At 36.2% G+C, this 23,161-nt stretch overlaps 1 protein-coding gene across 4 annotated transcripts in view; it reads left to right on the top strand.

Moving 5' to 3' along the window:
• Vps13a (vacuolar protein sorting 13 homolog A) overlaps positions 1-23,161 on the top strand; it is a 226,617-nt gene that overhangs the window by 140,946 nt on the left and 62,510 nt on the right. For all 4 annotated transcript variants that reach the window (NM_001100975.2, XM_087563778.1, XM_087563769.1 and 1 more), the window contains 9 exons: positions 389-621; positions 3,216-3,308; positions 3,849-4,205; positions 6,549-6,650; positions 8,257-8,415; positions 8,538-8,793; positions 10,935-11,095; positions 16,487-16,590; positions 21,165-21,447. In NM_001100975.2, the coding sequence (NP_001094445.2) occupies positions 389-621; positions 3,216-3,308; positions 3,849-4,205; positions 6,549-6,650; positions 8,257-8,415; positions 8,538-8,793; positions 10,935-11,095; positions 16,487-16,590; positions 21,165-21,447 (1,748 nt within the window). The remainder of the gene's footprint in view (positions 1-388; positions 622-3,215; positions 3,309-3,848; positions 4,206-6,548; positions 6,651-8,256; positions 8,416-8,537; positions 8,794-10,934; positions 11,096-16,486; positions 16,591-21,164; positions 21,448-23,161) is intronic.

The following is a 23,161-nucleotide window of genomic DNA, read 5'->3' as shown; positions in this document are numbered from 1 at the left end:
ACTTTTAGCTTTCATTATATAGTTTTTCTGTTCTATATTTTATATATTCATGATGATATAGTTGGAAGAGTATTGAGGTTGCAAATTTGACTTAGATCCAATTGTACCATTAAACAGTAGAGACTTTCCCCATACTCTGATTCATATCTAAGTAAATGGAGGCTTGCTGGAGGAGCGTGTTCATAGCATTTGCACAGCTACTTCAGCTTACATTCCTATGAAGAGGGTCGTGGGGAGGATAAGTCCTGTCTCAAAAAGAAATACACAATAAATGCCTTTCAGATGATGTTTTTTTAATTTTTCATATTGAATGAAGTATACCTATTCCTCTTAAACTCTTCATAAGTAATATTTGTAATCAAAATGTATGTGTTTACTTTTATTTTAGCACCTGTACAGGAATTAAGGAAGTGGGAAATGAATATTCTTATTAAAAACCCAGAAATTGTGTTTGTGGCTGACATGACAAGAAATGATGCTCCTGCCTTAGTCATTACGACACAGTGTGAAATTTGCTGCAAAGGAGAACCTGAAAGCAATACGGTGACTGCTGCCATTAAGGATTTCCAAGTCAGAGCATGCCCATTTCTTCCGGTCAAGAGAAAGGGCAGAGTCACCACTGTGAGTTCAGTATCTAATAATCTTCTCAATTGCAATTTCTTTTGCGCATTACTGTAACCTCTTCAGAAAATGATTACTGTCTCTCTTTTCAGTCTTGTTAAAATTGACTTGCTATAGTTCTCAGTGCTAGCTGGCTCATGAATAAGAAAAACGGGGAAATAGAAAGTGGAATCTATGACTTGGCTGTTTTGGGATTATAGTTCTTCTGTTCACCATGCCCTTTTGGCTTGGGTATAGCTATATAACCTTGAAAAGCTCTGTTAGACGCCCTTATAGGAAGGAGAGGCCATGACTGGACAATCCTCATGCTCCTGACCTGGCAGCCTAAACCATAGGCCAGATTTTTAACGTGATTCAAGGAGCTCAAGAGCAGATCAGTACATGTTTACAGCAGCTGTGGACCAGTTCAGAATCTGTGAATGGGAAAGTGCAGCAGGCGGTACTGCGATCCAGAGTGCGTGTGTATTGTACTTTACATTCTTACTCCTTGCTCATCCAGCCAATAAGTAAATCACAGATACATTCTGGCTTACAGAAGTATTGATCTTATGTTTTAAAAATTAGGATACAAAGTAGTCTACCTGCCCTTGTACAGTTTTAGAGCATAGTAGCGATACACTTCTCTTTCTAGAAACATGATGATGGTTACTGCTAAAGCTACCAAGAACACTCTTGGTAGAAATATCACCAAGAACAGTGCCTCTCCCTCTTCCCCGCAAAAGCACATAAAGAACATGGTATAGGAACATTGAGGGAGGGTAGGCTCAGTGACAGAAAACTTGCAATTTATGTTTTTCTTTTGTTACTTAGAAAGTGGAACTTGTGACAAAATTCTTGTATATATAGTTAGGGAAAATAACAAGTTTCCTGGTTTCTTGCTGTGCATAGCAAAATTCTAGGAGGAAAAGAGAAAATTTAAACAAAGAAGCAGGACTTAATGCTTTCAATAATTCTCAGACTTTCCAAATGAAGGGAAAGCAAAGTCTGAAAACCATAAATGGATGCCCAACGTGTAAAGGAGTATGGTAGAATATGACTGTGTGACCGACTGTGCAGTCTTTCTCTAATGAGACTCTCAGGAAACTTTGGAGACGGTGAGATATTACTTGGGAGAGAAGCGACTATCAAGAGCCTAGAGGTTACAGTTCTGCTTGCCATAATTAGGAAGAAGTTAATTCAATAGTTATCCAGAATTAGTGAGGTTACTGTACTTACAGTTTTTCTTAGTGCTCTGCAACTTTAACTTTTCTGTAAGGTTGGCCTTTTTATATCAATTTTACTGTGGAACACATAGTATCGCAGACTTCAGTATAGTGAAATAATGGCATAGCAGCCAGAGCTTCATGCGTTTTTCAAATATTTAAGCATATTCTTTTTTTTTTTTTTTTTTTTTTTGGTTCTTTTTTTTCGGAGCTGGGGACCGAACCCAGGGCCTTGCGCTTCCTAGGTAAGCGCTCTACCACTGAGCTAAATCCCCAGCCCTTAAGCATATTCTTTAATAGTCTGGTAAGTCAGTGTTTGCTATGCTTGGTTAAATTTGGTGCATGTCAGATAAGCCCCTCAGATTACCTAGTGAACCTTCAGAAGTAAATTAAGTGGTATATCTTCTTACCAGCAGGACAAGTGAAATAAAATGAAGTTGCTGTGCTATTTAGCTGGTGGGACTGAATCCTCCGAAAATAAGTACAGGAAAAAAATTCTACATTTTACTTAGGGGATATAACTTGAAGCATCCTAAGGTCATGACCTGAGCATTTGCAAGCTATATAGTCCAAGCTTCGTAGCTCTTCTGCAATTACAGTAAAGCTATCACCCAGGGTGCTAGTCTTCTGAAGATCTCCCTCAGAACTCATTTTCTTCGCTTTTGTAGAAGACTCCCATTATCACATCAGGTTCTTTCTAGACCTGCTTTTATTATCATCGTTTCTTCTAGGCCAGAGTAAATGACCAAAAGAATGCTCTTATCAATGCTGGGAACTACAGTAACTTCAAGAACTGAAGTACTAGCAGCATTGATGTAATTGTCCAATCACTGGGAACTATCTGATAGGTTACCATTGTATATGGCAAAACCTCCCTGTCATTAGTGTGTGCCAGTAGTGTTTGAGGTAAAACTGCTGCAGATCAGTTGATCTGTGTGTGACTAGCTTACGTGCTCATACCCAACATCAGAAATACTTTTGTTACCATTCTTGCAGATCTCAGCATTCGCTCTGAGGTTCTTAGACTTCTTTAAATAAATGTCAGAATTGGGGTGTAGAAGATAAATGCTTCTTTGTGCATTGTCATATTTATATTATTGCTAATATATTTGTTTATATTTTATTTTAATAAAAATAATAGTATGTCAATTCACTTTTTAGTTATATTATTTACTTTTATTTATTTATTTTTATTTATTTATTTTTTTTGGTCTTTTTTTTCGGAGCTGGGGACCGAACCCAGGGCCTTGTGCTTCCTAGGCAAGCGTTCTACCACTGAGCTAAATCCCCAGCCCCTATTATTTACTTTTAAAACATAATTATTATTAGAAAAGAGTTTAAGCAGAAATATTTTAAAACTTAAATATGAGTTTAATGATTTTTATTTTGTAGGTTTTGCAGCCTTGTGACTTGTTTTATCAGGCTACTCAGTTCGGTACAGATCCACAAACGATTGACATATCAGTAAAATCTCTTACACTAAAGGTAAGTTAAAGCAAACATTTTACGTTGATTTAGTGATAGGTCTGTCTCAGCTACTCAAGAAGCTGAAGTCTAAGAGTTATGAGTGCTTGGGCTCTGTCTGAAGTACAGAGCTCTAAGCCAATCTTGGCACTTTAGTGGGACCCTGTCTAACCACTACTACTACCACCAGAAACGGGACTGAAGTTATTGGTAAAGCACTTGTAGCATTCACTGGGCCCAGGTTGTACCCCTGGCTCACAAAATGAATAAATAGTTTTGGAAGTGTATATTTTAACATTAAAAAATATTAATGGAAACTTCATGATGTTTGCTATATTTTATTGACTAAGGACTGTTTCATAGTTGATATCTAGTATACATACAATTGTCATATTTAATTGGTTTAATAATAACAAATATTTTAACAAACTTATCTAAAAATTTTTATAATAGAAAATTACATTTATTGTCTATAGTACATTTCTAGTTCACACTTAATTGAATTTTTCATGTTCATTCAGCAAATATATGGGATCCATTTTTAAATTTTTTTTCATTTAGGTTTCACCAGTTATCATAAATACCATAATAACTGTTACTTCAGCACTGTATACAACTAAGGAGACTGTCCCCGAAGAAAGCACTTCTAATGTAGCACATTTATGGGACAAGAAGGATACAAAGAATCTAAAAATGTGGTTTCTTGAAGAATCAAATGAAACTGAAAAAGTAGTTCCCACAGATGAAGTGATGCCAGGAGGAGAGACACTGAACTTAAATATTGATTCTATTTTTATTGTTCTTGAGGCTGGAATTGGTCATAGAACAGTTCCAATGCTATTGGCAAAGTCAAGCTTTTTGGGGGAAAGCAAAAACTGGAGGACATTAATAAACCTTCACTGTCAGCTTGAACTGGAAGTAAGTGTGTATATAAGGTTTTATAATGCTTCACATAGAAGGGATCTTTCCTTCTATAAAGAATATAAAGCATATAAAGAAGGGATCTTTATATCACTGTTTAAATTGACTATATTATAAATAATGATACTGCTTTAGCGCTTTTAGAAAAAAAGTTTACAAATTTATGCCCTGGAGTGGTTGCTGTGTGTGTGTGTGTGTGTGTGTGTGTGTGTGTGTGTGTGTGTGTGTGTGTGTGTGTGAATATATATATGTGTGTGTTGCTGTAAAATTATAAAAAATAAAAACTGTCTTTAACCCCAACTAGGTCTGGCACCGCAGTGCCCTAAGATATCTGCTGGATATCTTGCTAGAAGCACACATTCCAATTCTGTGGTGGCCCAGACCAACTGCCGCACTTTCCTACACTCAAATCGTCACATAAAAGAACACACAGCACAGTAACCTTTGATCCAGTTGATAAGATATAATTGCCCACCTAAACATACAAAGCCCTGTACACATCCATACCATAAGAAGATTTATAACAACCTGTAAAGCGTGGAATCTTTTTTTTTTTTCCACATGAACTATATAATGATTAAACAACTAAAACATAAGAGAGTAATAGTCCTAAAGGACTAGGCAAAACAAACAGTGTTTCAGGAGATCCACAATAATAATAATTGTGATGTAAAACCATACAGCGTGGAATCTTAACGTCAGCCTCCATATTGTCTCTGCCTACTTTCTCCCCCTCCTCTTCCGTTCAGTCTCCTCCTCTTCCTTCAAACTTTTCTCCCGCCCATCCTTCCTTCTCGTCCAATGACAGGCCTCATTCTCTCTTCTACCTGCCTCACCTGTGACATCATCCCACATATATGTTCTACACACACACGCACACACACATTGCTTTTACGTGTCCATACTACATGTTTCAGCTGGTTTTTATAACCTTCAGAGGTAATACAATGGGGACGAGGGTGACAACCCAACAGTGAGGAGCTACTTGCTCTTCCAGAGATCACAGTCTGATTCCCAGCCCCCATATCTGTCAGCTCACCACCTCCAGCAACTCTGCCCCTGCCACTCTGGGGAAACCTGATACCAGCTTTGGCCCTCTTTGGGCATAGGCTATATTGACACAAACACTCATATGTACATATAAATAAAATGAAAATCATCTTTTAGTGAGATACCAATAGATAGTTGAAAATTCTCATTTTTAAGAACTAAAATGAATTTTTTCTTTGAAAAGGTAGATTAAATGTATGAATGCCTGGTAATCTCTCTTAATTATTAAAGAGTCACTACTAGGGATATTCTTGAGGTATACAGTGGTTGCTTAGCATATGCGAGGCCTTGGACTCTAATTCTAAACCCCACAAAATTTTTTTTTCGAGAGAAAAAAGGAACCACAGTAAATATTTTTTACCTTAGAATTTATAAAATTATTTTCATGGATATTTCAGATAAAATTAATTATGAAAGAGGCTGGAAATACAGGTCAGTCATGGGATATATGTATGTGTAGCACTAATCTTAATACCAGTGCTGCAGAAACAGAAAAATTACATGGTTATCTCCAGTAATACTTAATTAAAATTATTTCACTTCATATTTATTAGAAAATAATCTAATAGTCTATATTATAAAAGTGAGGGTGAAAATTTAAAAGCTTCTATTTTTAAATGAAATAGAATTATGTCCTAACAGAATCGTAACTGATTATGACAACACTGCATGTTTTTAAATTGTGGTTAGGATTATAGGCATTTTGTAGAGGACTTCATCTGTGCTATCTAAGAGGTTCAGGGCTCTCAAACACTGAAATCAAGCGGAGGGCAGGAAAGTTCATTACAGTACCACAGACACACTGCATCTTAAATCATAGTCATTGGTAGTAGATTGGCAAGTTTTCAGGTGTCAGTCATAGGTAATAGATGAATGCAGGACTTGCTGCTTGGTACAGGAGAGGCAGCAATGAACGGTGTGCTTTTGAAAGGGTTATAGGGTTTATAGAAAGACTCTGGCAACCAGGGTTCAATTCCCAGGACCCATGTGGTGGAAAAAGAAAGAACTGACTCCTATAAGTTCTCTTCTGACTGAAATATGTGTACATATGTGTAAATAAATGAATGTTAAAAGGAGGTTCTGTTGTACTTAAATGTGAAGGTGAAATTTGGTCTCCAAAGGTAAGCCAAATGAAGAAAGGATGGAAGGAGTATGTATACACAGCTACTGACACGTAGATGATACAGAAGAACTAGCACACTCACAAGGCATGGTGGCGAGAGATAGCACTTTAAAATTATTTTACATAATAGAATGTTTTATTTCAAAAACTAAAAATTCTCATTTTAGGTTCACTATTTTAATGAAATGTTCGGTGTTTGGGAACCTTTACTGGAACCCTTAGAAATTGATCAGAGTGATGATTTTAGACCTTGGAATCTTGGCATCAAGGTATGTATATGTATGTTATTTTCTTAAAGGAGTTTCAGGTTTGCTACAGAATTGTCAAGTATAGTTCCTGAATATATCCTCTTCATATATTTAGCCTTATTAACAGGCTCAATCAAATTATATTTGTAGTCTGAGAAAGAGCTTAAAAGGAAAAGCTTTCCAGAGCTTTTGAGGATATCCATACTACATTACACAGTTTATTTTATTTATTTGCTTATTTACTGATTCATTTGTTATTTGTTTGTGGGTGGTTGATTCGTATGAATATATGTTTGTACAACATACGCCTTCCTAGTGTCCACAAAGGCCAGAAGGGATCAGAACCTCTGGAACTGGAGTCAGACCATTGTGAGCTGTGAGTCACACTTGGGTCCTCTGCAAGAAAGCAAGTATTTAACCACTGAGCCATCTCTTAAGCCCCATATAAGACCAGAGATGAAACAGGTTTCCTTAAAGTGAAAGAATGTTGACTATTGCCCTACACTATAGCTATGGTCAATCCCAAATTTTCTTTGTTCTGTGAGTGGACTAATTCATTCCTTCCTTCCTTCCTTCCTTCCTTCTTCCCTCCCTCCCTCCCTCCCTCCCTCCCTCCCTCCCTCCCTCCCTCCCTCCCTTCCTTCCTCCCTCCCTCCCTCCCTCCCTCTCTCCTCCTTCCCTCTCCTTTTTTCTTTCCTTCCTACTTTGTACCTCCCTCCTTCATCCCTACCTTTCCCTAATTTTCTCCCCCTCTACTATTTCTTCCTCTCTATACCCCATTGAACATAGTATGTCATGTGTTTTAATAAATTGTGAATTTATTTAATCCTAAGAATCTGTGCCTTTAAATAGGTGAAGTTGTGCTTGTAAAGCAAGAAATTATCTAATTATAACAATGCTTCCTACCTATTGATGGACTCTACTTGTAGACACATCTTTAGGACCTTAAAGTAATGTAAAATATCCCTGAGCTCAAGGCCAGCATTGTCTACAGACGAGTTCTAGGATAGGTAGGACTACACAGAGAAGCTCTGTCTTGAATAACCAAGAGAAAACAAAAAGTAAGGTATAATAACAACTGAATATCTTAGCATGCCTACCATATCATATTTAAATGATTTCATTTAATTCTTTAGGTTATGTCAGATGATTTTGTTAAACTAATTTCATTGGTAGTTTTTAAATTAGACTGTATATGGGCCACATTTTTTGAAAGAAGTAGATAGTGCATAATCTTACAAATTCCCCAATACCACGTTGCTTTGCTACTTGTGTGTGACTGTGTCAGTCCCTAGTTCTGTTTCCGTTACCAATACCCTAAACTGTCTCCGTGACTGTTGTGAAGTGTATGCTCTTGATTTACCTGAAGATTCCATATATTCTTAGTTACTTTCAAAGTTTTTCTTTCTTCTAAATTATCAAATTTATTGTATAGAATTTATTTTCCTTTAGTATTTCCTCCTGTCAGCTTTGTGACACTACTTGGTAAGTCCAGGAAATTTCATCAGGCAGTGTAACCCATGGGTCCATAACTCTCTCTCTAATGATATTTGTTGTTATTTTACAGATAAGTTATGTTATACTCCAAAGACAATTCTTTTATTTCTAATTTTACTTTATCCTTTAGATGAAAAAGAAAGCAAAAGAGGCCATTGTTGAGTCTGATAGTGAAGAAGAGAACTACAAAGTACCAGAATATAAGACTGCCATAAGTTTTTTTTCCAGAGACCAATTAAACATTACACTGTCCAAATGTGGCCTTGTGATGTTAAGTAATTTAGTTGAGGTAAGAAAATACAAGTATTTGAAACTTTAGGTATTGAAACAATGAGTGAAGTTGTTATTTATCTAGTTACTATTCTCATGAACTTGTCCCCTGTGTCATTTATTCCCCAATTTCCCTGTTAGGCATTCACTGAAGCTGCTACTGGATCTTCAGCTGTCTTCCTCAGAGATCTAGCACCATTTATGATTTTAAATTCTCTTGGACTTACTGTCTCTGTTTCACCAAGTGATTCTTTTCACGTACTTAATGTTCCTTTGGCAAAATCATATGAACTGAAAAACGAAGAAAGTTTAAGTATGGATTATGTCCGAACTAAGGACAATGATCATTTCAATGCAATGACCAGCCTAAGCAGCAAGCTCTTCTTCATTCTCCTTAGTAAGTGAGATCTTTCCTTCTTGGGGCTTTGTAAAGTTATTTTCACTTTTGTAAAGCAATTTTACTTATTTGTAGTACCTTAGTAGTTTTTTTTTATAACAATATGTTTTCTAATACATTGGAAACTATATTAATTACCTTTCTGTTAGTGAGATAAAACAGTATGCCTGATGCAAGTGACAGCAGGAGGACTGTTTGACCTTATGGTTCCAGAATGTGAGAGTCTCTGAGGGCAGAGTAGAGGCAGCAGGCATGGAGATTGCAATAACAAGGGAGCATTCACATGGTGAACTGCAAAGAACAGAATGACAGTGGATCACTTCCTCCAGAAGGCCACACCTCCTAGTATTTCTTAAACAGCACTGCCTGGTAGGAACCATTTATTCAAATGCCAGAACCATGAGAAAACAATTTCATTCAAACCACCAAAGGGACATTATAGTCCTCTCCAGTATGTTGATTTCTTTGGTCATTAAATCTTGGTATTTCTTTTTTTTTTTTTTAAGAAATCTATTTATTTTATTTTATTTTTTGGATATTTTATATATTTAAATTTCAAATGTTATCTGCTTTCTCCTCTTGAATACCCCTTCTCCCCTCCCCCTGCTTCTATGAAGATGCTCCCACTCCCTCCCATCCACTCCCACCTTAACACCCTGGCATTTCCCTACACTGAGTCATCAAGCCTTCACAGGACCAAGGGCTTTTCCTCCTATTGATGCCAGACAATGCCACCCTCTGCTAAGTATGTGGCTGGAGTCATGGGTCCCTCCGTGTGTACTCATTAGTTGGCGGTTTAGTCCCTGAGCTCTGGTGGGATTGGTTGGTTGATATTGTTGTTTTTTCCTATGGTGTTGTAAACCCTTTCTAATCTTGGTATTTCAATTTCCGACTTTGCTTGTCCAGAGCATGGTATTATTAGAACATTGACTAAGGATGATAAATGCGAGATCTTACTTAGCTTTTCCTTATTGGTGTGAGTGTCAGATGTTCTCACTGTGTTCGTTGTGACTAAATATGCATTTTACAAAAGTGAACAGATTTTTAAATATTTGAATTAATACAGATGTTTTCTTGGTTTTCATAGTGTAATTTTTTTAGACTTAGTTTATGTGCACAAATGTCTGCCTTTGTGAGTATATTGTACACCACATGCTTATTTCATTCCTGGAAACTGGGGTTATGGATGATTATAAGCTACTATTTTGATGCTGGTAATTGAACCTAGGTTTTCTGAGAGAACAACAAGTACTAGTAACTACTGAACCATCTCTCTAGCCACTTTAAAATCTTAATATTTTGCCTTTTGATGTGGAAGTCATTTGTGCTTTCCACAAATTATTTTATTGGAAGTTAAAAAAAAGTATGTAATTTCCTTAATTGCTGTAAAATCGTAGGGTTTTTTGTTTTTTTGTTTTTTTGGTTTTTTTTAAACCCATCTACTCTGATTCTCTGGCATTTCAGTAAGATACTGAGGGCAGTATTTGAATGGGTGCCATCTGAAAAGTTAACTAGACATAGAAGGCTACAAAAATATAGTTATTCCCATCAGGAAGTAGTGTTTAACTGATAGAACACTACTGGAACATTGTCTAGGATGTGTTATTACTTTTACCTGTCTCTGAGAACTAGTTTTAAGAGTAAGGAGTCAAATTTATACAAGTTAAGTAATTTCACTTCCAATATAATATATAAGTTTGGTAAGTGTATGTGAAATTTTCTTTAATCAAATCTAAGTTGTATCTTGAAGGTGTCAGAGTTAGAAAATTAAAAGGGAAAACTGTCCTCACCCTGCTGTCTCAGTCTCAGGAAGATAGAGACAGTGGTTATTATGACAGCAAACTCGCAATAATTATTGTTGAATTGTATAACTGTTCTTCTCATTACTGTTTGCTTTCTTAATTGTCATGGTTTTAGGTTAAATTCCTAAGTGAGAAATTTTTTCAGTTGTGTTTTTGCTAAAATGCTTTGAAGGATTAAGGTGAATATTATCAAATTAGGTGACTTCTTAAAACAATCCCTTAATGTTGATTATATTCAAAGACCTTTTTCATTTAGTAAATAATCTGGTATTTAAAATACATTTAAAATTATTATGTAGCGAATTCTAATTAACTCTGGAGTATCTGTATTTAATTTAGCACCTGCTAACCACTCTGTCGCCGACAAGATTCCATTAACAAAAGTGGGACGCCGTCTGTACACTGTAAGACACAGAGAATCTGGGGTTGAAAGATCTATCATTTGTCAAATTGACACAGTTGAAGGAAGTAAGAAGGTAACAATCCGCTCACCAGTGCAGGTATGAAGTTAAAACAAAAGGTAGAGACTCTTCGTATGCATGTGTTTGAAGTGGGCGGGGATGTAGCTCAGTTGCTAGAATGTCAGCCTTCCTGAGGGAGCCTGGAGTTGATCCCAGCACCACACACACACACCTGTACTGGCATACCTTTGTTGTCCCAGCACCCCAGGGATGAAGGCAGCAGGGGTCATCCTTCTTTGCTCAGTCAGTTTCATGCCTGCCTTGGGTACAAGAAACTCTGTTTCAGAAAAATGGAAAGAGAAATACTCAACCAGATCATTGCTAAAAGATTACGAACCTTTGCAGAGACATAGCCAGTGTTAGGACTCTCATCATCAGTCCCCCCTGTGACATGAGTAGTGGAACAGCATCCCTGTTTATACAGCTGCTTTATACAGCTGTTTAGTATTTTATCGAAAGCTTCATCATAGTTTGCTTAGTCTTTATAGCATGTTTATATCTTAATAAAACTATCAAAGATATTATAGACTTATTGAGATATACACAATACAGCATGAAGTTTAGTTTTGATTTAAAGATACACTTAAGAAACTTTCATAGTCATTAAAGGTAATGAATGTATTTAATACTCTAAAAACTTTGTTGTGTCCCCACTTTCTCTTCCTACATATCCATTTAGCTCGTCTAAATTTAGTATAGGCATAATAAGGAGTAGAATTTGGCTTTTTTCATTCAGCTGCATATGTAGCTGCAGTGGTTAGAGAAGTAGATCTTGTTGTGGAGAATAGCACCTTTACATTTTGAGTGAGTCTTTTGTTTATGTAGAGGTGAGGTTTGAGGCTCCTTCCCAGATGATCTTTTCTCCCCAGATTGTCACTGGCTTTATCTATTAGTGATTAATTCTACACTCTCTGTTTTTCACTAATCTGTTTATTGTTATGCCAATACCATACTTTCTTAATTACTCTGACTTAGAGTAATAAATCATGGTACCCCACCTTAATTTTTCTAAGTTCTTTTAACTATTGTATTTTCCTTTTTAAAAAATAATATGGGCTTTTTATTATTAATTTTTTACTTTAATTATCTATTACTATAATTCAGAATACACATTATTATAATATAGTCATAGAGAATGGCCACTTTATTAGAGTTGCATACTTGTTCTAGTAGATTTTAACAATTATACTTGCAAATAAAGACATTTTTACTCCATATATTTTAGTTGATCTTTTTTTCTTGCCATTTTTATATTTATTGAAAGGATATAAAAATATTAATGTGATAAGTGACCTAGATTTTCAAACATTAAACAACAATATTCCTATTTTAAATCCTTGTCTTAAAATTATTAAATTTCTATAGTACTCTTAGATTTGGTTTGCCAAAATTATGTTTAAAATTTTTGCATTTATATTCATAAAAGATCTTGATCTAATGTAAAACTATAGTTTGAATTGATCTAAGAAACTGGTTATTAAGTGAGTACTTACACTAATTCTGAGTTTGGAATTTTCCAATTGTTAGCAAATTTATTTTTTTTTTACTTATTTATAATTACTCATTTTAACATAGCTTTATACTAGGAATAATTTTATGACTATAAGCCACAGACTTTATTTGAAGTAATTCAGCTATATAAAATATTTTTGTTTATGTATTTTTAGTAATACAATATTTTGATTATTCTTTTGCAAACTTCATAGTGTATCTTGATCACATTCAATCCCCACTTCTCCCTCCCAGCACTTCCCAGATCCATCTCCTTCTCATGCCACCGCTTGTGTCTTTTCTATTGTTATGATTTTTTTTTTCTTTTTTTCCGGAGCTGGGGACTGAACCCAGGGCCTTGCGCTCTAGGCAAGCGCTCTACCTCTGAGCTAGACTATTTGCAGTATATGTTCTGAATTTCTGCCTCTTAAAATCTTTGTTCTTTTTTTTTGTTTGTTTGTTTTTTGTTTCCTGACCCTTAAGTAGACATTGTGTTATGTTTTAATTGGAGGTAGACACTCCACAATCAGTTGGCCTCTGCATTTACATCAATTGTGGCTTTCTATAATGATCTTTGTATGCCGTGATAAGTTGCTTTGACAAAGGGTAAGAACAGCATTAAAATTTAAGAGATTATATTGATTTAGAAACGTGGCAGTAATACGTTCGCCTTTGTTTTTTTATAGTGCCAGGCCTGAATTCGCTCCTATCGAGAACACCTTAGTCTAGTTAGGTAGTTAGGTGGCTTTCGGTTAGCCCCAGAATTATATCTTTCAAATGTCTTGCCATTGTCGTCATTGTTGTGCCTAAGGTGGACAGGAACATTGATTTGGATTTTCTTCCACGGCAACTAGGAGGACTCTTCTATTCTGTGAGAACCAGTCTTTAGGAGGAGACTTCCAGATCAGCTTAATTCCTCAAAGTTCTGTGTCTTAAGTGTGTGGTGTTTGGCAATAGGGCGTTATTTCTATTTCTGGAAGGCACCAGTGACAATAAGAATACCCTGTATTGTTTTGAGGACTTTCTGTTACTTGCCTCACCTACATTTTAAAATGTTTCTTATGCCTGGTACTGGGATTTTTGTTAGTCAATTTTTGAAGGAAACATAGTCTTCCAAAGTGGCATGACTTAAATTCTGTGTGTGTGTGTGTGTGTGTGTGTGTGTGTGTGTGTGTGTGTGTGCGCGCGCGCGCGCGTGTGCGTGTGTCTGTGTCTGTGTCTGTGTGTCTGTGTATTTTATATATAATTTTAATTTAACATAAAATGATTACCTATGGTTTTTTTTTAAATGTTTAGCCACCTTCAATCTTTGCTGTTTAACAAAAGGTGATGCTGCACTGTGTTACACAGAAGCAAAATGCTTTAGAGATTATTACCAAAATAATCTTTATTATTGACAGTTATAATTCACTATGTTTGTCATGTTTTTAAGTATGAATTTCTTGCATTTAATAAAGAGGGAAAATAATGTAAAAAATAAAATTTATATACATGATTACACAGCAAGTAATTAATAGTGTCAAGCTTCGGTTTTAGGGTTTTTATACCTTTAGATCCCCTTAGTGTCCATGTTGATTACACTATTTTGCTGTCAATGTTCCTAAATGTAGGAATAGTGAGAATGACTCAGCTACAACCTTATTTTTCATTAGTGTATAAGGATCAGACATTTCGTTTCTACCGCTTTAGAGCCTGGGTCATCTGAGTCGAGGCACCAGCACTGGTGTTTGATGGGAGCTGCAGCTAAATGCTCTGCTTCCCAAGCAGTGCTTGCAGTGGGTCCTCATCAGTGAAAATCAAGGAGCAGGACAGTATGAATGTGGAGCATGATGTGACTTGATTATGTTTGCGCACGTAGCCCCCAACTGATGTCACTGTTTGAAAGTTGTGAATATTTTAGAAGCTGTAGTTTCTCTGAAGAAAAATGTTCCTGGTGGACAAGATCTTGAGGTTTTATATCTGAGACCCAGCTTCTGACTAGCAGTGTAACCAGTGGCCACCTTCTTCGACAATCATGCCTTCCTCACCATGGTGCACTGTGTCCCCTCAAAGTACAAACCAAAAGAAACCTTCCTCCTTTAAGTTGCTTCTTGTCAAGTATTTAGTCACAGATTAGTCACAGATAAAAAAGTAAATCGCATAAAAGATTAAAATGGAAATTGCTGCAGTGTGTGTGTAAGTGTCTGTAGTTGTGTGTCTGTGTTAGTATCTGTGTGAGAGAGTGTGTGTGAGTGCATGGATAGATTACATTTTTTATTATCTACTATTCTTCACCTTTCTTTTTCTTAGAATTTTCTCTTTTTTCAGTGCTATTGTCTTTTTGATTTTTAAAATTGTTATTTATGTATATTGATATTTTTCTGCATGTATGTCTGGATAGCATTTGTATGCCAGATGCCCACAGAGGCCAGACAAGGGCATTGGATGTCCTGGGAGTCGAATTCTAGGTGGTTGTGAACTGCCACGTGGGTGCTGGGATGAAACCCTTGTCCATGAGAGTAGCTCTGACCTGGGGAGCCACTGACCTTGCTCCATTGCCGCTCACAAATACTAAATTTGTTTACGTCCCAATGTTTCCCGAATTAAATCTGATTGGGAAACAAGGAGACAGACTCAAAGGCCTCAGTAACTAACTGAATATTTTTAACAATACTGGAGCCTTAGAATGGATTTACATCAGCAGTTAATTTAATATAAAATTTATTTGAGATTATGACCAGCACAAATGTGATCACATTTTTAACTGTCTTGACCTTGTATAAGTGGTTACAGATGTGAGTTCATGTCCAGAGGCCAGCATTTCACAGTACTCCTCCTTCCTGCAGCTCTCCTGCTTCTCATGTTGTTCTCTGAATCTCGATTGGAGAGAGGGAGAGAGGGAGAGAGGGAGAGAGGGAGAGAGGGAGAGAGAGAGAGAGAGAGAGAGAGAGAGAGAGAGAGAGAGAGAGAGAGAGAGGAAAGAGATGCATGGAGCCAAGACAATTCAAGGCTCAAAGTTTATTTCTGTAGCTCCAGCTTATAAGCACGTCAGCGCACAAAGCTCCTCTTGAGACAGTTCCTCTATAGACTAAGCACAGACACGAGTGTCTCTTGGCTGCACACCCTGCTCTCTGACCTTGGCTATGCAGTCTGCTCTCATGGCAGTACTCTGGCTTTCCACAACTGGACAGATTCTTCCACAGTTTCATGCGTTTATAAAGTATGTTTTAATTGTCATATCTCTCAACTCTCTTCTTCAGCACCTGTCTGTTGTACACCCTGTTCCACACACATTCCCTTCTTACATTCATACAGGGTTTTTTTGTTATAATCACTCAATTTGTTTAATTAATTTGTATTTCATACATAGGAAATATATATATATATGCCTACATACTATAAGCCAAAATAAGCTATAGTATTATTGTTTTAATATGAGTTTTGTTTATTCTTGGTAATTTCATGCCTCTATACATCATATTTTTACTATATCTATCCCACACCCCATCTCTAAATGCTCCCTAAATCTCTTCCTCTTAAATCCCTTTCCCAACTTCATGCCTTTTTATGTTTTTTTTTTTAAATAGCACAATGAATCCAAGTAGTACTGCTCGTAATGTGCATCTGTATAGGCCTATGCATTGGAACAGGAACAACACTTCTGAAGAAAAGTGGCTCTCCCTCCCCTAGCAGCCATCAGTGACAAATAGCTCCCCGGCGAGGGTGGTATCCTATACACTCCTCCCTTGTCTATGTTGGAATGCTGACTGGCTTAAAGTTATTCTATAAAGTATAAAATCAGATTCATTTTGAAAAGATAAATAATTGTATGTTTGGTTCTTCTAATTTATATGACCAAGCTGAACATTATCTCATAGTTTCTATGTTGATATATAGATAGACATATTTTTAAAATATCTTTTTGTATGTGAATATTAAATATATTTTGCTATTTTCCAGATTAAGAATCATTTTTCAATCCCAATTTCCGTTTTTGAAGGAGATACTTTATTGGGAATTGCTTCACCTGAAAATGAATTCAACATACCATTAGCATCTTACCGGTGAGCTTTTTATCTTTTTACTTACCCTAAACTATTTTAGAGAATATTCAGTTTCAGATTTATTATAGATATTTTTAAATTATCAAACTTTAATTGTCTATACTCTTAAATATCTAGTCTTAATTTCAAGGTACCTAGGTATCTTCTCAAAAGTAAAAATTATTACATTTTAATCTGTACATTATTTATACTTTTACTGATTAATACAGTTATTACATATTCATATGTTCGTGTGTTTTAAAATGTCTAAAGAAACATGATCTGGTTTCTACATTTATAGACTATGAAATGATATTTACTTTTCAAATTTTTTATAATAGAAGTTTTAAAAATTGCTTTAGAAAACAATATCATTTTATTTATATGTATCTATTAATAGTTTAGGAAAAGAATTGTAATGTAATCTTAAATAGTTAAAGTAATTAAACTTGATGAAAATGTTATGTTGTCAGAAAAATAAATTATGGTAAATTAAGACTTAACATTCTGTATTTTTGTATCATATTGGAGATTGAATTTCAACTGGAGGACCAAACCTTCAGTAGCATTCAGCACTATAGCTTACCGCTAACCGTCGATTGAGCACACTCATTGTTGTGTTTTCAGTTGTATCTTTGGGTTGGTACTTAACAGGCAGATTCCGTAAGTGTTTGCTGTCCAGGCATGTTGTCTCACACCTATAATCCCAACACTTGGAACTTGAGCCCAGAAGTGCCATATGCATGAGGGCAGCTTAGGGTTCATAGGGAGTTTCAGGCCAGCCAGGACTATAGGCTTCAAACCTTGTTCCACAGAATTTAATATAAATAATAATGAAATAAACAAATGCTTTGACAAACTGTATGAATTTGTTGGCTTTCATTTGAGGAGATTTAATTTTTATGTAATACTAGAAATCAGAATGTAAAGTAGATTAAAAGTTATAGAGATAATATGGAGGTAGAAAAGGCAAAATAAGCTGTGTTGACATTAGTGTGTGGATCAGAAGAGCATGGTTAAGTGTCACCCCTAACTCCAGAGCACTAATGCCAGAAGTCAGGAGAAGGACAACAAAGTGGACGGTTCAGTGTCCCATTGAGTCAAGTTACAGTAATGTTACATGTAATATAATAACATAGAGAAGATATTGAAACTTTCAAGGCTAGATGTTAGGAAAGTAATTAGAGAGAGAGATTATTTTGACAGCTTATCCATAGTTAGAGAGATAGAACCATAACTGGATTTACAGATGAAAGAAATGTATAGAGGATTAGTTTAGAAGCAAAGTGCTTGCACAGTAAGTGCAGTTTTATCCCCAACATTGTGAAAAATAATTAGATAATTAAACAATTAGTTAACTAAAAATTATGTATACATACAAAGATATGTCTTAAAATGATTCTTGAATGTAGCTTAGTTTTAAAAAATTAAATCAGTAGCCTTCCTACACAAAAGAGAAACAAGCCGAGAAAGAAATTAGGGAAACGACATCCTTCATAATAGTCCGAAATAATATAAAATACCTCAGTGTGACTTTAACCAAGCAAGTCAAAGATCTGTATGACAAGAACTTCAAGCCTCTGAAGAAAGAAATTGAAGAAGATCTCAGAAGATGGAAAGATCTCCCATGCTCATGGATTGGCAGGATTAATGTAGTAAAAATGGCCATTTTACTAAAAGCAATCTACAGATTCACTGCAATCCCCATCAAAATTCCAATCCAATTCTTCAGAGAGTTAGACAGAACAATTTGCAAATTCATCTGGAATAACAAAAAACCCAGGAAAACTAAAACTATCCTCAACAATAAAAGGACTTCTGGGGGAATCACTATCCCTGAACTCAAGCAGTATTACAGAACAATAGTGATAAAAAAAACTGTACAGTATTGGTACAGAGACAGGCAGATAGACCAGTGGAATAGAATTGAAGACCCAGAAATGAACCCACACACATATGGTCACTTGATTTTTGACAAAGAAACCAAAACCATCCAATGGAAAAAAGATAGCATTTTCAGCAAATGGTGCTGGTTCAACTGGAGGTCAGCATGTAGAAGAATGCAGACCGATCCATTCTTATTACCATGTACAAAGCTTAAGTCCAAGTGGATCAAGGACCTCTACATCAAACCAGATATACTCAAACTAATAGAAGAAAAAGTGGGGAAGAATCTGGAACACATGGGCACTGGAGAAAATTTCCTGAACAAAACACCAATGGGTTATGCTCTAAGATCAAGAATCGACAAATGGGATCTCATATAACTATAAATCTTCTGTAAGGCAAAGGACACTGTTGTTAGTACAAAACGGCAACCAACAGATTGGGAAAAGATCTTTACCAATTCTACAACTGATAGAGGGCTTATATACAAAATGTACAAGGAACTCATGAAGTTAGACTGCAGGGAGACAAATAACCCTATTAAAAATGGGGTTCAGAGCTACACAAAGAATTCACAGCTGAGGAATGCTAAATGGCTGAGAAGCACTGAAGGAAATGTTCAACATCTTTAGTCCTAAGGGAAATGCAAATCAAAACAACCCTGAGATTTCACCTCACACCAGTGAGAATGGCTAAGATCAAAAACTTTGGTGACAGCAGATGCTGGCAAGGATGTGGAGAAAGAGGAACACTCCTCCACTGCTGGTGGGATTGCAGACTAGTCCAACCATTCTGGAAATCAGTCTGGAGGTTCCTCAGAAAATTGGACATCCCACTACCTGAGGACCCAGATATACCTCTCTTGGGCATATACCCAAAAGATGCCCCAACAAATAACAAAGACACGTGCTCCACTATGTTCATAGCAGCCTTATTTATAATAGCCAGAAGCTGGAAAGAACCCAGATGCCCTTCAACAGAGGAATAGATACAGAAAATGTGGTATATCTACACAATGGAATATTACTCAGCTATCAAAAACAATGACTTTGTGAAATTCATAGGCAAATGGTTGGAACTGGAAAATATCATCCTGAGTGAGGTAACCCAGTCACAGAAAAACACACATGGTATGCACTCATTGATAAGTGGATATTAGCCCAAATGCTCGAATTACCCTAGATGCACAGAACACATGAAACTCAAGAAGGATGAACAAAATGCAGATGCTTCACTCCTTTAAAAGGGGAACAAGCGTACCCTTGGGAGAGAATAGGGAGGCAAAGTTTAGAACAGAGACTGAAGGAACGCCCATTCAGAGCCTGTCCCACATGTGGCCCATACATATACATCCACCAAACTAGATAAGATGGATGAAGCAAAGAAGTGTAGGCCGACAAGAACCAGATGTAGATCTCTCCTGAGAGACACAGTCAGAATATGGCAAATACATAGGCGAATGCCAGCAGCAAACCACTGAACTGAGAACGGGACCCCCGTTGAAGGAATCTTAGGAAGGACTGAAAGAGCTTTAAGGGGCTTGAGACCCCATATGAACAACAATGCCAACCAACCAGAGCTTCCAGGGACTAAGCCACTACCCAAAAACTATACATGGACTTATCCTGGGCTCCAACCTCATAGGTAGCAATGAATAGCCTAGTAAGGGCACCAGTGGAAGGGGAAGCCCTTGTTCCTGCCAAGACTGAACCCCCAGTGAACGTGATTGTTGGGGGGTGGTGGTAATGGGGGGAGGATTGGGAGGGGAACACCCATGTAGAAGGGGAGAGGGAGCGGTTGGGGGATGTTGGCCTGGAAACCGGGAAAGGTAATAGCAATTGAAATGTAAATAAGAAATACCCAATTTAATAAAGATGGAGAAAAAAATTACACTTAGGGCTAAAAAGATTGATCAATACATAAAATGCTAAGACATGAATTCTTGAAAGTCATGTAAAAGATATGTATAGCAGCATGTCTGTAATCACAACACTGAGAAAGTTGGAGAGATGACTATGGCTTGTGGGCAGCCAGTGTAGCCAAACCAGAGCTCCAAATGTATTGAGAGTCTATGGTTTCCACATGCAAATGCATGCACCCTTACATACTTACATGAACCACACACTCCACATGAAAATGCATGATCCTACATACATGCACATGCTATACACAATATTCTTAAAAAATTGAAATTCAAACATAATATTGAATTTATGTGTATTGAAGCTTATAACAATAATTATTATCAAAATAATTTGATGAGCCTCTGGAAAATTGTTTAGATTGCATATTCTGAAGCATAAAAAAAAAACACACTCATTGCAGCAATACTGAAGGAATTCAGTGTCCCAAGCAATAACCTTTTATTCTAATTTAAGGTTTTGGTGCTGGTGCTGGTGCTGGTGGTGGTGGTGGTGGTGGTGGTGGTGGTGGCAGCAGTGGTGGCGGTCGTGATTGTTTGGTTTTGTTTTTTGGGAAGGGGCTGTTTTGGTTTGATTTCGTTGTTACTTATTTATTGTTTGTCTGTTTTTTGGAGTCAGGGCTTCCCCATGTAGCCCTGGCTCTCCTGAATTGTAGACTATGTCTACACTATGCTGACCTCAACTCAAGAGATCTGCCTGCCCCTTCCTCCTCCACAAGCTACCACCACCTGGCCTAATTTAAAGTCTCTTAAAATGTTTTTAAATTTTATTTACTTACTTGTGTAGATCATCCCTTTCCTTGAAGCCAGAAGATGAGGACTACCAGCTATGTGAAGGAATCGACTTTGAAGAAATCATAAAACATGATGGACAGCTTCTGAAGAAGAAATGTAGATCTATAAGCCCTTCTAAGAAATCGTTTGTTATTAATATTGTCCCAGAAAAGGACAATTTGGCTTCCCTGTCAGCGTATTCAGAAGATGGCTGGGACTTACCATATGTGATGCACTTGTGGCCACCCATCCTCATCCGGAATCTTCTTCCCTACAAAATTGCTTATTACCTTGAGGTACCTCCCAGCTTCTGAGTATGGTTCTGTGTTGGACTTTGTAGCTTGATTCATTTAAAGTTCGAAACAAAATGGTTAAAGCTATTACAGAGGTTGTAGCATTACTGAAAAACAGGCATTTACAAAATGGAAATTTCAATATGTTTAAAAAGATAACTTAGGTCCTTCAAGCCTAATAACCTGAGTTGAATGTTCACAACTCACATGATGGAGAGAAGCCACTCTAAAAAGTTCTCCTGCGACCTCCACAACAGGTGGTAGCATGTGCACACACACATGTATATGAACTTTGTCTTTCACACACACAATAAATAAACCAAACTAAAAAGTTTTCATAAAAGATAATTTAAAAGAAAAGATTTTTTATTAATTTATCTTGGAAATCTATTGAACTATATATAATTCTATACAAATATGATATGCAACTTGTACAACAGTGTGTAGTCCTGTACAATAAATGACCTATAATCACGCCCTGAAGATGCCACTTATTTGTAAGACTTATCTTTCAGTCCTTTCTTTTGGTATGTAGTTCAGATGTTGTATGTTTAAATATGATGGATAATGAATTACCAAACAAGCATGGTCATTGGTGTCGAAGTGACTTTTAAGTGTGATACTTACACAATTAATGTTTTACAAAAAGCTTTATTTCGTGTAAAGATGCTTTTTTCTTATTAAGTACTGTGTAGTTTAGATTAAATAGAGGTTTTCTCTTTTCTAAATTTTTTGTAAACATTTTTAAATACTTATCAATATACTAAAGTAGCTCTTCACTGTTGTCTGTTCTCTGTAGGTATATTTAACTCCGTGATATACAGTAGGTTTGCAGTTCAGTGATGCATTTTTAAGTAAGAGGAATTAACTTATTTGTGGTTGTGTTTTTAACGTGACAGATTACCGTAATGATAAGTAGTTGATACTTGGCCAACATGACTTGGAGTTAGTTATATCCTAACACTATCAGTTACTGACTTATCTTTTTAGGTAGATTATATTTTTATTTATATATTCATATTAAATGGAAATAGTGATAAAACTTGTATTGTAGGTCATGGGGAAAATTAAAATAGGTAAGTAGAGGACTTACCCCTTGTCTTTTAAGAACATGTTTGCCATTTATTAGGCACATAGCACACCAGCACCACAATCATTGTTTTGTGAAATAGTCTGTTCCCATGTGAAAGTTCAACAATGGATATTACTTAAGACTAAGAAAGCTGGAAAAATTGTAGAAAGGTTATAGAGATAAGAAGTAAGGTAATGAAGGTGTGCATAGAGGAAAATAAATGATTTCTCTGTATACAGTAAACAGCATGAACTGATAATAGATGAAGGGTGTGTTTTAAAAGTGGCAGGCAGTCTGTGCTGTGTTGCTGTTTTTGGATTATAACAATGTTCTTATAAATTTTTGTTATCTTATATGTTAGGGCTTATTTTATTTGTACTGATTATGGAATTATAGTTACATCTTGCTGGGAAGTTCCACATATCATTTAATCTTAATCTTTCATAGTCATTTATCTAGACCATTTTATAGGTACAGTTGCCCAAATGTAGATCAAGCATTGGGGTAGATTTACAGCTTGAAGAACACTGATGACTTGTTCTGACGGTTATTTCAAAAAGAATTTTGTGTGGTATTTCGAAAGAATGAATGCATTTGGAAGAGTATTTTTCAGAAGCATGTTTAAGTTCGGTTTTTGTTTTGCTT

Source organism: Rattus norvegicus, chromosome 1, assembly GCF_021556685.1.
Source record: "Rattus norvegicus strain SHRSP/BbbUtx chromosome 1, alternate assembly SHRSP_T2T, whole genome shotgun sequence".
Lineage (NCBI taxonomy): Eukaryota > Metazoa > Chordata > Mammalia > Rodentia > Muridae > Rattus > Rattus norvegicus.
The sequence above is the reverse complement of the archived record's forward strand: the minus strand, read 5'-3'. Positions and strand labels throughout refer to the sequence as shown.